The following is an 18581-nucleotide window of genomic DNA, read 5'->3' as shown; positions in this document are numbered from 1 at the left end:
TAAAAACTTTAATTAAAAATTGTAAAAATTAATCATAGGCGTTTGGATATTAAAGACTTCACTTTCTGTGAAAATTAAATGTGACAAGAAACATTAATTATCTTTACATTTACATTTAGTCATTTGCATCTTTTAAAATAATAAAAAGCACATATGAACATTCAATTATATACTTCACTATGCAGTGTTTACTTTAAAAACACTACTTAAGTGAATCTGTATTTTCTATTCAAACAAATCAACTCAGTTTCAGCATGAGATGTTATTTGTGTTAGGGTGTTTAAATAGCCCATGCCCATAGTTACCCTTTTCCATAATATGGAGCAAAATGAGCAATTATTTAATCCTCAGCAATATATATGATATGGCTGAAGATTAAATGACTTTGCTTTAGAAATGTTAGTGGCCATTCACACAGAATGTGCTTTTACTTTGAAAAAGACATGTAAGTTTAGCTTATTTTAACTTGAGCTACTTATGTTTTATGTCCGTCTAGTGGGAGTTTCCACAGAAAAATAACTGCAAAGTAGCAGTGGAATGGAAAAAAATGTGTTCTGTGTGAATGGCCCCTAACACTCACACTAAACAACAGCAAACCCAAGTGCCACCAGCAGTGACATCAGATCTGTGAGCACAATCAATCATTTCCTTCACTAAGATGCCAAACACAAACCGATTTGAAGAGGAAATGACCTTTTACATTCGAAAACACAAATTAACATCCATCCCATTACACCAGTCACTGCTGACCACAAAGTCAACAATGAAAGGCATTGAGTGTGGAAATAATGGCACATCTGTGTGTGGGGCGAGATGTGCCATCTAGCTGTTGGCAGGTAAACAGAGACGAGCCTGTCCCGCCACAGCATCTGATGCCAGCAAACATATAAATAGACCCGCCAGCAAATGTATGATTCAATGCTCACACTGACATTTAGCACTTTGTTTCAATTTGTTCGGCATCCACCTCTTTTACTCAGGATGAGAATTAGTGTACCTATAATCCTCTGTGTTGCAGTGGCAGGTTTCCACAGTGGTAAGATTACAATATAACATCACACATTTGTACTGATGTCTGTGTAATCTCTCTCTCTCTCTCATGCCAGTTTTGTCTCTTATTGGTTTAATTATGATGAAACTATATCATTATTTAATATTGTTATTTTTTATTAATATTATTATTTGTTAGTTTTTTTGTTGAACAGGAAAATATCTATAATATATATACTCACACTTCTGTCACTTGTTATTCTTCAATTACGATAAAACTACATTTTTATCAATATTATTATATGTTTATATTATAAACCCTCTATAAAATGTAAAATTATGCATACACATCACTTTTTTTCAGGGAAATCTAAAACAGTGCACATAGCATGATACATCACAGCCGTAACATGCTTTTGCATCTTTTATTTGAATTTTATTTTAGTAAATGTATTTATTTAAAAAAATTAAATATATATATATTGCATTTTTATTGTTAGTTTTGACAGTTTATTTTTTATTAAAAACTATTATTTATTCAATATCATTTTATTTTATTTCATTTTACTTTCAGGAAAATGTAAAGCAGAGGAACACATAGCATAATACATATTTTTGTAACTTTTAATTTAATATCATTTTAGTTTTGTTTTGACAGCTTATTAGTTGTCAAAGTTGAATAGCTCTAAAGTATTGCATGTTTCCATTTCTTTCCTTCTGGAATGATCTGTGCTTAGCTAGCATACATTATTAATGAAGACAAGTTATAATAGCCATTTAATTCATGCTCGTGCATCCATTATCTGCTTGTGGACTAATATATAAACTGTATATGACAGAAATGAAATTATACTTGTACATGTTTGTGTTTGTAGTGATTTCAGCATCTTTGCAATGTGATGAAAGGACTAAATTGCCAGAAGAGAGAGGTAACACTGTTTCCAGCTTAATTTGCATATTATCACAGCCCAAGATTTAGGAAAAAAAGATGACATCTGTTCTCTGTTTTGTCTGGCCTCAGCGTTTGAAGAGAACAGCACGGCTCCACACACAGGTGGGTCATTATTTCTCCTGCCAGCCTGCTGTTCTCTGTGTAACATCTGCTGGACGTCACTGATATGACTTCCCTCGGACAGATGCTTATATATCTTATATATATTCTCTGACGTCATTTCATATCTGTTTCCTCAGATGAGTCTGAGTATGAGGCTGCTCATGAGAAAGGTAAATGTTAAGCAAATTAAAATGTGTGTTTAAGGCCATTTACTCTCAATATGCTTTGACTCGCTGATGCTGAATAAACAGAAATGACTTATATGAGTGAGAAAAGTTTTTGTTTTGTTATGATCTGAATCATCTGAACCCTAACAGATGGAGAGACAAAGGCAGTGACAGATGCTGCAGGTAAACAGAATGACTTTTAAAACATTATTTTCATATACATTCAGTACAGAACATAATAGATCATACAAATATATATGTAGCTAAATAAAGAGATAGATAGATCTTTGTCTCATTCATCTCCCTTTTATGCACAAGATCATTGTTGAAAAACTTTGATTAATATTTGTGGTCATGAATTGATTTTGACCACAACTTGCTTGAGAAAGAAGATAGTTATGGTAAGATGACGCATATATGTTACCAAGTTAGAGTATAGCATAGATCAAATGATATGCATTTAGTATTATAATTGGTCAGTTATTATATTTAATAATTGTTATTAATTTGTCTGTTTATACTCTCTGAATAACCCTATAGATGGTGAGAAAGAGGCGCTAACAGACGCTGCAGGTAAAGACAAAGACTTTTTCCAGAACATTGTTTTCTAGGAAGATACACATTTAGTACAAAACATAGTACACAATGTGTTTAAAATAGAGTCTGAAATGTTATTTCTAAATAATTAGTGAAACTGTTTATTTACATCCAGCGTTAAGATGTCAAGCTATATATATTACATGATCTGTTTTATTTTGTGTCAATGTTATATGATGTTTACAATGTTTTGCGCAAAATGTAGGGAAAAAAATGTTTTTGGCGGTTTTAATAAGTTATCAAATTTCACATTACATATTATGTTAAAGTTTTTAATAATGATATACATATATGTTTGATAAACATAATGATTTTATGTTTTTTAAAACTAGCAATTTGATTTATTTATTTACTTCGTGTTCTTGTACGGAGCCACATGTGACGAATTCTCTGCGTCTCTTACGCAATGTTTGCTTTGACGTAGGAGCGAACACCGGAAGTGACGCACCCATAGGTAGGTGTATCTCGGTGTGATTCCATTCCTCGCCGCGCGAGGGCGACAGTTCGTCACTCACAATGCAGCCTGGCCTCTGAAAACAGATCGCGTGAACTGACTGTGATTTTGTTTATTCAGATTCACACTCTGAGGACAACAGTAAGTAAATTCATTTAAATTACAATTCAGTGTTAAATAAAGACACCAGGACCATGTGTTCCTTTGTGTTATTTGATTTCTATGATCATCTCAGACAACAGTAATAATATATAAGGTGATTCGTCTGTGGTTGTATTGCTGTGAGTTATGTACAGTTATGTAACACAACCCCTTATTGCACAGCCTCTCAACAGAGCACAGGTAAACGCTTCACATTACATGATTTGTATCCATAATTAAAGAGGAAAATAGTGAGTAGTCTAAGATGCGTCCTTTCATTAAAATTCAATGATTTTTATTCACGTGTGGTGTTTCTCTTGAAATTGAATAGCTGACTTTTTGACTCCTGATAATAGCATTTTGATAGCTGACCACAAATTTTGTATAGTCTCCTCGTTTCCAGTCCTTCACGTTTGTGTTTTATTCTCTTCTAGAACACAGTAAGCAGGCTGAAGAGAGTGTGAAAAGTTCTGGTGAGTTGTTAATCCAGCAAATGAAATAAAACAGTTTATTGAGGACCGAATCTTACAAGATGCCAATTGTATTAAAATAAATTCAAATTATATATATATATATATATATATATATATATATATATATCATTGTCAGAATTGTTTTTTTAATTGTTTCAATTTATATTAATGTGACCTTTCTTTCTAGAGGATTTCAGTGATGAAGAATACAATGTATATTACGATTATTAAGACCGTGTGAAGCAGCTGTGTGGAATCCATCTAACATCTTTAAAACCTAAATGCATTGTTTTATAAAGCATATTGCAAACAATTCTAACCGACTGTATGTACCACCTAGACAAAAAACATGCATGTTGACCTTTCACACAATTTGTGATGGCTGCTTTTTTTCCAAATAAAGACTGTAAACACTGGCGGGTGTCCAGCGTTCATATTAATACCAGGCTGCAGGTGGGTGTAGTAACAGATGATTACATGGCTTCTCAGAGGCAACAGTCTGAGTAGCAGATGTAGGTAGTGTTAGAACATAGATCTAGGACAGTTATCCAGGCCAGGGCCGTCTACAGTCCTTGGGTGCTCGTTTGAGCTTTATTTATATCATCTGCATTGTCCCAGCTTATTTTTGGACCAAAGATGCATCATTGCCCGTCTCCCAAGTCCCACAACCTTGATGAGGACAAGCTGTTTTACTGCTAAAAAGACTCTTAAACAAGGAGGAAATGCTTTTTGTCGTTTTTGAGGGAAATGTTGATAGTTTTATTGATAAATGCATGTCTCATCTAAAAGGATCATTATTTTAATGGCCAAAATATAAATGTGTGGTTTTGCCTGATTTAAACCAGAAATACAATAAAATTAAATGTAACTTTATATATATGCCTATGTATGAGAAACATAAAATGTTAAGAAAGAACAAGAAATATTTATTCTTTTGAAAATCAAGAGACAAAGACAGGTGATAATGAAAAAGACATTTATTCTTTCATCCCCAAAGCCCAGTGGACAACAAAATGCTCCACCCTTTTCTTTGGTTTAAACAAAAACAAAACAAAACAAAAAAAACAGAAAGAGAAGCATCCTTAAGGCAACTACAGCAACTATGTAAGGTCTAAATGTGTTAATTTATAACCAAATCACAGCAGTGCAGATGGAGATGGTCCAAACCATCATTTAACACCACTGTCCCACACCTAATAAACAGGGCAAGTCATCGGTGTTGCTGTAGGGGTTACAATAGCAACGCTTTGTAAAATATATACATATACTGTGTTTGTATTGGTATACATTCTTCAGAAAAACTACAGAAGCAGGTCTGAGAAGGCTGGAGCAGGTGAGTTACACCATCAATCAAGTTTTACAGGAACGCCAATGGTCTCAAATCCAACGTACAGAAACTTCACTCCATTGAGTTTGATTCGCTGTTTCTGAGCTCAAGCATAACAGCAAAGCAATACTCTAAAAGGAGAGGGGTCTCATCAGGGTTATATTTTTTGACTAAAAACAAATGACTGTCGAATTCATTTCGGCAAGGGGATATTTTTTATAATTAACTTGTCATCTTTTGTCCCCTGGAGTAACCCTGACCAGTATTACACTGGTAAAACAAGAGTTTGGGTATCCTAGTAACATTTCATCTGTATGCAACAACAGCGACCCTTGGCGACCGAGCACAATGGGCCATAATCCACCGATGGAGTTCAGTTGTCTAAAGCCAACATTTGGGGATGCACTGCATTTACAGGAGTCTCTAAGAGCATAATAACTACAGCAAAGCGCTTCTGTGCTTTAAGGAAAAGCGTGAAACTTTGCAGTAGCTGCTGAGATGTTTGATTGCATCTCCAAGCGCAGGTTGGTCTGTTTTAGTTGTTTTCAACGCTGGACAAAGTGGAGCTAATATTAACAGCTCAATTACAGTGGTGTAAAACACCAAAAAAATCTGATATTCTGCAAACCACTGAAGAAAGGACTAAAAGAATGATAACAGAAAAACTGTTTAGTTTAACAAGAGGCCTACTTTGTAGTGTAACCTACAAAAGAACTAAAAGACATCTGGAAAAGGACACTGAAATTGTATTAAGGAACATGATGTGAGCAACCAATTTACTTTGCTAATCAACCCTCACAAGACTCTGCTAAAAATGTGGCTGTCATAAGGCTCTATTTGAGTTTAGTCAGGCCTGTTTGAGAAAAAGTGGAAAATTAACATACTGAATACATAAGAGAAGGAAAATGCAACTCAATTCCTCTTCCCCCGATTCTTCGCACCAAAACACAGCTTCTCTAAGGAACTCAAATTTTGAAAGTAATGAAAAATACGTGTTAAATGAAGGCTAATACTGCATTGTAATTGTTCATTTACCTTAATAACAAAAAAAAAAAACTTTAGTTCTGTACATAATTAAATAAAAACAAGGTGATTTGACATATGTACAAGAGGGAATTTAAATGGCAACCATTTTAGTTTTGAAGATTTTTTCTTCTGTGGCCTATGGTATGTGACCTGGTGCAATGCACACAAATCATCAATACAGGCTAAAAAATAATGCAGCCAAGAATCACAGGCTCTATCGAAAGGGGCCTTTTTCATCCCCACTCATCACGAGAATGATGGAGGGGGGAAGGTAGAGAGAGACAGAGAAGGTTGACATATGCCCTCCACCTCTCTCTAGGGATCCTGGATGCAGGGTGGGGGCTCCTCGTGAGCAGAGAGGGAGGCAGAGTGGACTTTCAAGGCCTCACAGAATGACGTAGATGAACAGGGCCATGATGGCCGCGCTGATAAGGCCAGATATGGGCACAGTGACAAACCAGGCCAAGAAGATGTTTCTGAACAGTCGCCAGTCCACAGCCTTCCTGGAGCGCATCCAACCGACAGCCACCACTGACCCGACCTGAACGCAAAAAAAAAACAAAAAACTCAATATTAAACTTCATTCAAATAACCTCCATCTACGACTTGATTTGCATTGGTTTGTTTTGCATACAGGCCCATCTCACCTTGCAGTGAGTGGTGGAAACTGGAAGACCAATGTTGGAAGCAACCACAACAGTGACAGCTGAGGCGAGCTCGATGCTGAAACCACTGAAATAAAACAAAGCATTTGTTTAGGGAAGTCTGCCAGTTGGGAGGTTGTGCTCTGTACAGCAGGTGCTGTCTGATGTGTCAACATGGATGTGTGTTTATACCTAGACGGGGTGATGGGGGTCAGGTCCTTGCCCATGGTTTGGATGACTCTACGGCCCCAGACCCACAAACCGACACAGATGCCCACTCCTCCATACAGTAGCAACCAGATTGGAGTTGGTCCATGTGATATAACGGACCCACTCTCATAGACCAGCCAAAGGGCAACCAGGGGACCAATTGCGTTACTGAAAGCAAAAGAGAACCAGTTAAATTGCTTGAAGTGCTTAAGATTATAACACATTCTAAAATCTATTTTGAGCACCATGCAGTTCATTGCATTTGCATTACCTAACATCATTTCCTCCGTGAGCAAAGGAACCAAAACAGGCGGTGAGAATTTGCAGGAACTGGAAGAGCATTGACACTTCAGGTCTGTCAGCATCGGATCTATCCTCCTCCAAAGAACTATGGCTGCTACCAGCATCATCATTGGCAATCTCCAAAGCAACCTCACTATCACAGAGACCTTCAGGTGCACCATTCTCTGCCACCGCGTTGCAGTAACTCGTGTAGCTGTCCATGCGGATGCGCTTCCTCTCCTGAGCATTGGCTTTTTCCTTGTCTCCATCTTCAGAAGCACGGAATTCAGATTCTTTGGGCTTGTAGTCTCCATGCATGCCGATGATGGCCATGGTGTAGGAAGTGTAGCTGTTGTTGCGGCGAATGGGCCGGTCGGCACCCTCCCCCATGCAGTCTCCCACTTTTGCCAGATGAAGTTTGTGCAGCAGGTCCTTGTAGAGGCCAGAATCCTTGTGAACTGTGTGGTACTGAGAGTAACCATTGCTAGGAATGTGAGCGGGGCCATTGGTGAAATGAACATGGGCATTCTTTGGAGCTGATAGAAACAGAATCAAGTTACATGATCGATCTTTAACAAAAACAGTAAATGTATGCCATGATGGACATGGCATGTGAGGCCCTATACCACTCACCACTGTCCATCTCTGACTCTCTGCAGTCCTTCTGATCAGCGTCATCAGAATCGCCAATGTCAAAGGTGACCCTGCGCTCCTCAGAAAGAGGAGGGGCCAAGGGGGTGATAGAGGGCATGGCACTGGACTCCTCAGGGACAGGTTTCAGGATGGGACTGTGAACTTCATGCAGCTCCCTCTTCTCCATCAGAGGACTCTCGGTGGGACTCGAAGACTTTAGTTTACCTGTATATCAAATAAGATAGATGGTCAGCTCAGAGCTTGCTAGCAAGAAAAAAAAAAAAACAGGTAACAAACAAGTACATGAAATTTGCAGATTACACAGAAATAAACATCCATTTAAACAATATATACCGTATTTTTCGGACTATAAGTCACACCTGAGTATAAGTCGCATCAGTCCAAAAATACGTCATGAGGGAAAAAAACAAGTCGCACTGGACTATAGGTCGCATTTATTTAGAACCAAGAGAAAACATTACCGTCTACAGCCATGAGAGGGCGCTCTATGCTGCTCAGAGTAGGCTACAGGAGCACAGAGCAGCAAAGAGCGCCCTCTCGCGGCTGTAGACGGTAATGTTTTCTCTTGGTTCATTTGTCTTAGTTAATTTCTCTTAGTTCATGTCAAATTAATTTTGATAAGTCGCAGGACCAGCCAAACTATGAAAAAAAGTGCGACTTATAGTCCGGAAAATACGGTATTATAATACAGGGGCTTTCCATCTTTTAGTTACCACAAACCACCAAATACGATCATCCTCATATACTGAATGAACATATTTTTTAGAAAAGACTGATTAATTTAAAATTTTTTTTACCATTTTTGTATTAATTATTTAATGAACTAATTTATAAAATTGTATCCATTTTATTTCAATTTTATTGTTTAGTTTTTTTTCTAAAACACCCCTCCCCCCAGGAATCCCTTTGAACCCATTTAAATATGTACTATAATAAAAATATATACCATTAAACTTGTACCCATCATTATAAAAAAAATATGAAATTAGCTAAAAACAACCAAAAATGACGATTTACAAGTTTTCCTATCATTTAATTTAACGTATGGTTCAGTTGTTTAATTGAATGCATAGATTTAGTATTTTTCAAATAATTTTATTAACATTAAATTGAGAACCCTAACTAGCTAAATAAGGGTGAATTTGATCAATCATATGGGATAAGTACAAGGGCGGGTAAGCACTTTACTCTAGGGATGGGCGTTTTCCACAAATATCACATTCGAATATTTGAGCTCACAAAAAAACGAATATTCGAATATTCCTTTATTTAAATTAAGTTTATTTTTATTTAAACGGACGTTATTTTTCAGCAACATTTATTGTTTCCGTTTTGAACAAGCTTACACACAATAAGCTTGAACATTACACATCGTGTTTTGTAGCTGAAAACCTTTAACAATGCGTGCAAACAAACAAAAGTACAGGTTAAAAGCAAAAAAAAAAAAATGAACAAAGAAAAAAGGTAAAGAAGCCTGCAGCAATTAGGCTATTGTAGAATGCAGCCTACACTTAACTTTGAAACTTTTCAACTGTCAGCAAATGTTTTTTGCTTTTCTTTCTATTGTTTTACATGTTCTTGTTAAGAAATACGGGCATGTAAACATGATCAGGGGACAGTCGGCTCCTTAGTCTGTTAACAATAAGGCCGGCCGCGGAGAAAACGCACTCAGACGGCACAGACGTTGTCGGGACTCACAAATAACGATGTGTTAAGCGAATACGTTTTGTGAAGCGCATCGTGTTTCCGTTTCACCACTGAATGGGATCCTCATCTGGTGGAATACATGGCTCCAGCAAGAACTGTTCCCACTCGTCTCGGCTGGACTCGCTGTAAACATCGCTGAAGAACTGGCTCAGCCTTTTCTGATGAGTGGGCATTGCATCCTCTTCATCGTCGGCGGCTGCATCCGCACCACTCGCTTCAAGGAAAATGTTCTGATAATGTTCAAAAAAGTTTTTTTGTCTTCTCTCATGTTTTCATCGAGAAACCTGAGATGTGTGTGTCTAGGGCAGATGCGAGAAGAGGAGTTTTCACTGCATTCTCCAAGTTAGCGGTGTTTATTCGTTGCTTGAGAGATGCCGCAACAATGTTCTTGAATTCGGTCACTTTCTGTGATTCTCCACGGCATATTTGAAGTACTGTAGAAGACCGCAGTTCTTCGTTGCCGTTCACATATCGCGTCTTGACTACGCTCAAGTTTGTTATTTCCAATGTAGGCGCGCGGTATGCACGCTCATAATGGAAGCGACGCGGTCACGCTGACATGCAGTGCGACGCGCTCATTTTTTCCAGGCGCATCTGCACCGCATCGAGTTAAAAACATCTCAACTTTTCAGAATGCCGCAAGCACACCGCAGGTCATGCGACAAGAACTAAACATTCAGCTTCATCCTTTCCCGTAACAACGTTGAAAGCTCAGCCAAGATAAAGGAACAACTGATCATAGCTGTATATGGATTGCCATTTTGAAAGAAAATTTAGTACCAGAGCTACTAAAAGCGATTTTTTTGTGCTGCAAATCCATTTATCCTTTGCTGAAATCGTCTTCATGGAGAGAGCACATCATTGTTGCTTAGCAACGGCAGATGCCTCAGGAGCGCTTCTGCCTGAGCGCTTTGGAAAGAAGGAGAAAGCAGCGCGCCTAGCGTTTTCCACGCGTTTTTAGGCGCGATATGTGAACGGCCCCTTATTCATTCATTACATTTTTTTTGCTTGCATACATCTTCAAATATCCTGTGGAGAATCACTGAAAGTGACCAAATTAGGTTTTATTGTGAACTTTTTTTTTTTTTTTTTTGGCAATTCGAATATCATTTTTATTTATCGAATAATTAGAGCAGAACGAATATTCGAATGTTCGACTATCCGTGCACACCCCTACTTTACTCACTGGCAGTTCATATCACAGTATCACATGAATGCTCAATTTTTTTTTTACTTTTAGAGGCAAACACTGTTTGTTTAAACTGTCACTATAACCCTACATTTCAAGGACAACCTGACATAACTTGGTCCACTGTCCACTGATCTGCTCATAGATGTCAAAGCACATGTATAGCAAAAATCACTACGAACTGTAGACATACACCTTGGCTCAACGAGCCTGAGCTACTTCCCTGTCAACACCTCAGCTGGACCACGGCTATTCCAGTTCACTAGCCAAAGACCAATTATTGGATCACTCTGACCCAATTAGGCTGTCGGTGCACAGCCAGACTATACAGCTTTAGATAAAGACTAGATGACTTGGTTTGTTTGTGTTAAAGAACTGTATTACAACAAACATACCATCCTAACCTCAAGCTGGATTTTCTTGAAAGAGCAGTTTGTTAGAATATTTAGCATGTTTTTGTCGGTCATGTGATTTGAGGATTAGAAAATATATGCTTGCCATTAAAATTCAGCTACCGTGAACTGTAAATTAGACAAGATTGTTAAAACGCTTTACTACATTTCACAAATAACCAAATAAACCCAGGACTTTTTCAAGGCATGTGCAAGGTTACAGGAAAAGGATAATTTACACAAAGAAAACCCCATATAGAGTTGATAAGAGTTTAAATTGTATTGAATCCAGGACATTCCTTTAAAGAGTATATCGTCTTTCTAAGTGACTGATTAAAACTGGTGTCCACTGCCAGCATCTTTAATCTGCAGGGTATTATCCCCAATACCAATGAACACCTGGTGCTTTGCCTAAGACTAATAAATCTTACATGTCCACAGGTTGCTGTCCAGACTAATAGGGCCTAAAAAATAAAAGTGTGTCTGTGTGTGTCATATATATATATATATATATATATATATATATATATATATATGTATAACATAAGTATATAATATAAGTATAACAAAAGCAATGTATTGTTAAATCTACGTATAACGTAAAAGGAAAAAACATCTGTAATGGGCCCGCCCATTTATCTTTCTTTTAATAATCTATTTGGCAATGGTTATGCTACCCAATTGTGCTCAAAATACCCAAAATATGACTCACAGTTCTATTCCTAATGATTACATAAATGTTATGGTTTACATGGTTACAATTAACACAAATACTAAAGACAGATACTTACATTCGATCTTCTTCTTGAGCCGTGGGCAGACAACAAACCAAACGATGATACCTATGATCAGGGCCAAGCCGATGGAAATGAGCAGAACTCCCCACCAGGGCAGCTTATCAAAGCCCAGCACTGCAGTCCCATTATTCACAGGAGGAAAGGGACCAAGAAGGGTGTTGATGGAGAGGTGGGGAAGAAAGGAAAGGTGCTTTTGAGACAACAGGGAGCATGTGCTACCATCAACAAACAGCATTAGGGAATGAACAGGGACATTGTGGACTCCTGGTTGTTAGTAATGGTGTTAAACATTAAGACAATAAGTGGATTTACTTTATCAAAAAGTTGCTTGCACTCCCTTTAAGGAAAGGAAATACATATTCAGAGAATAATACATAGGCCAGCAGCTCCCATTTATCATTTTAACTTAGAAGACTATTGTGAAAAGCATTTTTTTTTTTAAATGTACTTGCTCTAATTGTTTAGGAGTTCATAGAAACAAAAACAAAAACAACCACTGCAACCAAGTGTCAAATATCTTGGTCACATGCAAGCACAAGGCCTGTCATCTTATGTGACACTTCAGGTGAGATGTGAGTTTGAACAGCAGCAAAATTTTGCAGTGACAAGACAGCGCACAAGGCCGCTGTCCCATATGGTCAGCAAGTGCGGGTGCCTTAAAAGGTTATTGCAGCAAGATATCACCCCCACCTCTTTGGGAGGATGGGTGAAAAAAAATGTAACCCCTCCTTGCAGATAGTTTCTATCTGAGCCAAGACTGCGGTGTTAGCTGTGGTGATGTAGCAAGAGTGCTGGCTGAACTGGCAACTCGGCCATTTACGCATTCCCCACAGGGTCCAAACCACAGACAAGACAATGAAAATTGTCAACATATGTTCACAAAACCAAAAAGGGGATGAAAAAATGGTACTGGAAATATTCAGAGCAGGACTTTGTCCAAATGAAACAGAAAAAAATGTGGCCTTATTGGAGTAGGGCTGTGAAAAATAAACAGAGAGGTTGAGAGATAAGAGGACAGGGAGCAATGGCGCATAAACTCCCGTGCCTTGCCACATGCACGTACTACTGCAGGACGCTGCAGGGCATGCTGTGCCGGTGCGTGCATTATGTAACTTTAGTTCAATCTCAGGAGACAAGACACAAGGAGCACCACACTCTTTGAATAGAGTGCTGAGGTATGTGAGGGAGGAACAGCTGAACTTTCCCAGCACCCAAATGACTTAGCAGTATCTACAGGGACAGAACAGGTGTGGCCAGAGGAGGTGAATGACGGAAATAAGAGAAAGGCCAACAAATGGGGCCAAGTTATCAAGTATGGCAGTCTGGTGTGAAAAATGCAGCCCTGTGCATGTGTGTTAGGCAGGGAATGCATTCATGCTCACATCAACGCAGTCTGACAAACACTCCCCCACAAAATGGGAGCACCCAGACCACAAACATGCAGTGGGATGAATGAATGGAAGTGGCTTCATGTACTGCTTCACCTCACAATAAAATGTGCTATCCCATGGCCTTTATTACACAATGACACAAATTGTTTTTCCAGACACGTTCAGCAACTATACCTCATCCTGGTGACGGGATGATGGTTTGTGAGTCATTGTGGGCTGGGCACTGTTGTTTATGCCAATTATGCCATTATTTGTGGTCTTTGACTGCCTCGTGTCTGTTCCAAAAGTTCGAAGCATTTTTGTTAAATAACTGACATCATGAAATAAACTTTAATGGTGTGATAAAATTCTACCTTTGTAGCACCACCAGACTGTTGTTTGGTGTCTGTTGAGACACCCAGTTTTTTGACCCCCCCGCCACCAATTCAAGCATCCACAAATGATTTGGTGTTTTAAACAAAAAGTTCTTTTTGACACTCTAAAATGTTTTGAGTCCTGCTGAATAAGTCTGGCCGAATATAAAAACATTCCGTTTCAAATCCAGAAGTCTGTTATTGCTGCCTTTCGTGTTTGCTTTATATCCCCAGGGAAACCATAACACCCCACTGTCTGTTTTTTTAAAGGGGGAAGCAGACTGGAAAACAAACATTGAAGTACTGGGGGCGGGATGGTGTAGCCAATCATCATGTTCCTTATTCTTAAATTAGGAATATGAGTAATAAAATTTAAGGCTGGAATACACTATACGACTTTTAAAAATCAGAATTTTTTTTTAACTCTTGGCGTCAGACACCTGATGATGTATTAAGTGGTTAAAGAAAAATAAACCTTTGAGTTTTTCTGGGAAATATGGCAACTGTGCCTGCCCAAAATCTGTAGACTAGCTCTGACTTTTGGCAACTAATATAAACTTCCAGAAAAAAAAATCTAGGTAAAAAAAGGCATGTTGTTTAACAAGAGATGTTATTTTGAAAACCAGTTGACTAACTAAACAGGGTAGAGAGGAGAACAAACAAATAATTATTTGCCTACTCAGGTCTCAAATGTTTAGGGCTGCTGGCATTAAAAAACAGAAAGAGTGCGTATGTGTCATCTCTATTTTGCATGGGGAGAACTTTCCAGGCACTGTGGTTGCTGAATGACTGTACGTCTGTGTTGAAACTGGGGGCAGGGGTGGCTATAGTACATGATTAAAGTATTGAGAGACACCATGTTTGGGAAAGGGGGTTATTAGATCCCTGACTTGATGTGCATATCACGCTTCTATATCACAAGCCAAAGTAGTTAGAATGGATTCAACTTTTTTTTTTACAGTATGCGAGTCGGAATGTGTTGTCACCATCATACTGCATAAACGGTTAAAACCAGAAAAACAAGGTGTTCCAAGTACCAGCGCAAACACACCGCTTCAAGGAAACTCCTCCTAGTTACATACTGATTGAAGTTTTACTGGGCATGTGTGCCTGTGAGCGCTCTTTAGAAGACAAAGGAGGTCGATCAACAATTCATGACATGCCGCATGCCTCTCAACCCCCCCGGTGAGTGCTGGTATTGTCCTGTCCTGGGAGATGCTCTGGATTAACTGAACCTGAGTGAACTGCCTTAAACAGGCTGAGAGTGGGAGGAGCGAAGGGACTGTGTCTGGTGATGTGGTTCCTTTAATGCCAATCCAACAGCAGATGACATGATGATGTCACTAAGTGAGGCCAAAGATCAGGATAAGCTTATGTTAAGATGATTCTACTATGACCAACTACATTAACCTGAATTGGTTACATAACGTGTGTTTCAGCTGATGAATTTGGCTGAAGAGAAAACTCCTGAAATCCTGAAGTGACACTGGAATGATTAAATGGGCTCTAGAGGACAGCTTTTAAATTTTTAGAGGCTATTATTCTTTGAAGTCATTAGAAATTTTGCTCAGTATGTCAGATGAAAATCACTACACATTATCTGAATAGATAAAGCATTTAACATTAATGCATTTTTTTTTTTACAATTAAACTTAATCTTACATGAAGTATTTCACTTAAGCACTTAAAAACACACCGACTTCCCATAACAACAGACTGTCCAAATAATAATAAAAACTTTCTCTGAAGTGCATTGGGATGTCTAAGGCAAAAGATATGCGTGTTGCTATGTGAATGGTGTGTATGCTGCACCTTGCTGTGCCTATGTAAAGCGCACCCGCCTGGGAGTGCATGTGTGCACACTCCGAGGGTGCATATTGCGTCATACTCTGGCCTGAAGCCTTCATTTTACGGCCCAGGCCAGTTGACTTCTTGAATTGTTGAGCCCTGTGGGTAAGAGAAAACAAAAAGGAGCAAAAGTTGCTCATTTAATAGGATCTCAAATTCATAAGGCAAAAGTATTCAGAGCTCAACAGTTAACAGCACTCAAAAACGTGGTGCTTTCTCTACTGTAGCTGAAGGTTCTTTTTGATGGGCATGAATTCTTTATTCCACTGTTTTTTTCTCTCCTATGATGGAGAAGGAAAAAACACTGACTGAGGTCATGAATACAGGCACCACATGTCCGTGTCATGAGTGCTCCACTGAGTTCTCCAGAGCCCACTGGTTAAACACTCGTTTGCCTTATGCACTGTAAACACAGTCTGGCAGAGACCAGGCATCTGGTTAGGGTGTTAATAGGGATGCAAAAGGCATACATAGAGCAATACTCACTCGGTGCTCCAGTAAACATAATGGAGAACAGGTTGATTCCCATCGTAACAGCATAAAAGAAAGGCAGGGCCCTCAGACCATTGGGCACTGGATCTTTCTGCAAAGGACAAAGTACAGACTCTTAGCCAACACCCAGCTCTGGCATGACCATATGATATTCTTCTACATTCAAAGAAAACTATGTTTAAAGATTAAGATAGTTTGATTTACCTTTTTCAGGATGAACATGCGAACAAAGTAGAAAAGAATGGCAGACATAATGCCAGAGAGGATAGGTGAGAGGAACCAGGATGCAACTGTAAGTGAACAAAGAACACTGACAGGTTAGGAAACAAACATTGCCAGTTTCTTGACTACCAGAATAATCATACAAGTGCAACTACAAATGGATCATTCTTGTGAATGCAGCTGACTCACCAATTCTAAGAAGCTCCATCCATTTGACGCCCTGCTGACCTTTGGCGACCAGTGAAAAGCCAATGGTAGCTCCCACAATGCAATGGGTCCCAGAAATAGGAAGCTTCAGAAAAGAAGCAAATAACTGCCAAACAGCAGAGCCTGAAGGGCAGTGAAAACATTAAACTTTAGAGAAACCTAAATTTTTCATATATATTAAAAAAACAAATAAAATCATTAACATGTAACGAACGAGTACTAGTAAGCTTCATAAACTACTCACCAAACATAGCGCTGACTGATCCAGCCATCAACACATGCTCTGTGCCGTTGTACATAGTCACATCGATTATGCCATTGCGGATAGTTTCGCTGACCTTGGCACCAAGCAGCACAGAGCCCAGTGTCTCAAAGACAGTAGCAAGAATACAGGCCTGCCTTAACGTAACTACACCTGATCCCACTGCCGTACCAAACGAGTTGGCAACGTCATTAGCACCCACCGAAAAGGCCAGAATAAATGCTATTATGAAACCTACAATTAGGAGCCATAGATAATCTGTCAGAGCCACTTGAGCGGCAAGGGTGGTCAAAATCGTTACTGTGGCCAGAGTTGTCGACACCATTGTGTGTAGATGGTTTTCAAGTTATTTTTGGGGGGGGGGGGGGGGGGATTCACAATCTTACAGGTAAGAGAACCAAATATGTATAAATAAATTAAGAAGCAGCAGCACACTGGATATTTTAATCCCCAGAAAATTGAGGTACTAGAGTTTCTAATTCTGTTTTCTGCCTCAGACCTACCTTCACCCCTTCGCTAAACCAGCAAATCAAAGCAACCCAGACACCAGAGAGAGAATCTGCACTGCTCTACACTGACGTGTAACGTTAAGGGAGAGGGTGGAGTGAGGGCCTATTGCTATCCTCTGAATAGACTAGATCTGTTACAGTTTGTTTTGGTTTGGGCAATTAGGCAGACAGAGCGGACATCCATTGTGCAACAGACACAGTTGGTGAATGGTAGCTCATTCCTGAAAAAAAGGAGAAAGTGGGAAGGTTCCTGTGTTATCCAACAATTTCACTGCAGAGGGTCCAGAACATGGACATAAGTCTATTACACACTAAAGTGTTTATATATATATATATATATATATATATATATATATATATATATATATATATATATATATATATATATATATAGAGTATAGCTGAAGGTTTCTTGAACTTGTTTCACTGTACAAAAATGGGGCGCACCGACAACAGACAGAACTACCAAACAACAAGACTCTTAAAAATACATATACACACCATATAGCAACTGCTTATGCATTAACTAAAACCGATGGCTTTTTGGTTACAATAATCAAGCCAATACGTTCAAGGTCACAATATGTAGCACTAAAAAACAAAAGTGATCAAAGTCAATAGGCCCACTTTGTTTTACAAACAGGAGAAGGCAGCGCTTTGGTTAATATTTTAAGCTCTGTGAAAACAAACAGCGACTACTATTCAAATTAACCGTCAGCGCATCGGTGTCATGTGGCTTTCCAGTACGTTCCTGCAATGCAGCCTTTATTGGCAAAGAAACGCAGAAAATAAATGATGAAATCCGGTTGACTGTCACTCTCTAGGGGCTGTTTGAGCCAGTTCTCCCCGCTCGCGCTAGGCACGCACTTCCTCGCTAACCATGAACAACAATAAAAACAACCGCTTTAAGCAATTAAAACTCGTTGATATTAATGGAAAATACAATCTTACACTATTTCAATATACAATTTTTGTAGGGCTTTTTAGGTTAAGGCGATATCCATATTTTCTTAGCGCGCCGGTGTTCTGACGGTTTGTGCTCCGCACTAACGTTAACGTTACACGTGTCGTCATTCATTCACGCCCGCTAACAGCTAATATAACATTATTAATCAGAACCGCTTTCTTAAAATACCAAAATAAATTCAATAAATCCTTTAAAGTGACACTTTGTTGTCAACTAACCGTAAAGG

At 38.8% G+C, this 18581-nt stretch overlaps 1 protein-coding gene across 2 annotated transcripts; it reads right to left on the bottom strand.

The window, feature by feature from the left end:
* Nucleotides 1-5947: 5947 nt before the first annotated feature.
* Nucleotides 5948-17633, bottom strand: LOC132127711 (sodium-dependent phosphate transporter 1-B). Of its 2 annotated transcripts, none has more exons than XM_059539752.1 (10): nt 16862-17633; nt 16600-16740; nt 16393-16478; nt 16183-16279; nt 12099-12218; nt 7999-8223; nt 7355-7904; nt 7066-7251; nt 6877-6961; nt 5948-6770 (listed from the first exon to the last, which is right to left on the bottom strand). In XM_059539752.1, exons 1-10 carry the CDS (start codon nt 17202-17204, stop codon nt 6615-6617), a joined length of 1989 nt encoding a protein of 662 aa, XP_059395735.1. In that variant the 5' UTR covers nt 17205-17633; the 3' UTR covers nt 5948-6614. The 2 variants fall into 2 exon arrangements, with proteins under 2 accessions (XP_059395735.1, XP_059395736.1); XM_059539753.1 differs by having other exon boundaries at nt 7355-7901; nt 16862-17632.
* Nucleotides 17634-18581: the final 948 nt, after the last annotated feature.

The sequence above is a fragment of the Carassius carassius genome, chromosome 45, assembly GCF_963082965.1.
Source record: "Carassius carassius chromosome 45, fCarCar2.1, whole genome shotgun sequence".
Lineage (NCBI taxonomy): Eukaryota > Metazoa > Chordata > Actinopteri > Cypriniformes > Cyprinidae > Carassius > Carassius carassius.
This window is presented reverse-complemented; position numbering and strand designations above follow the sequence as displayed.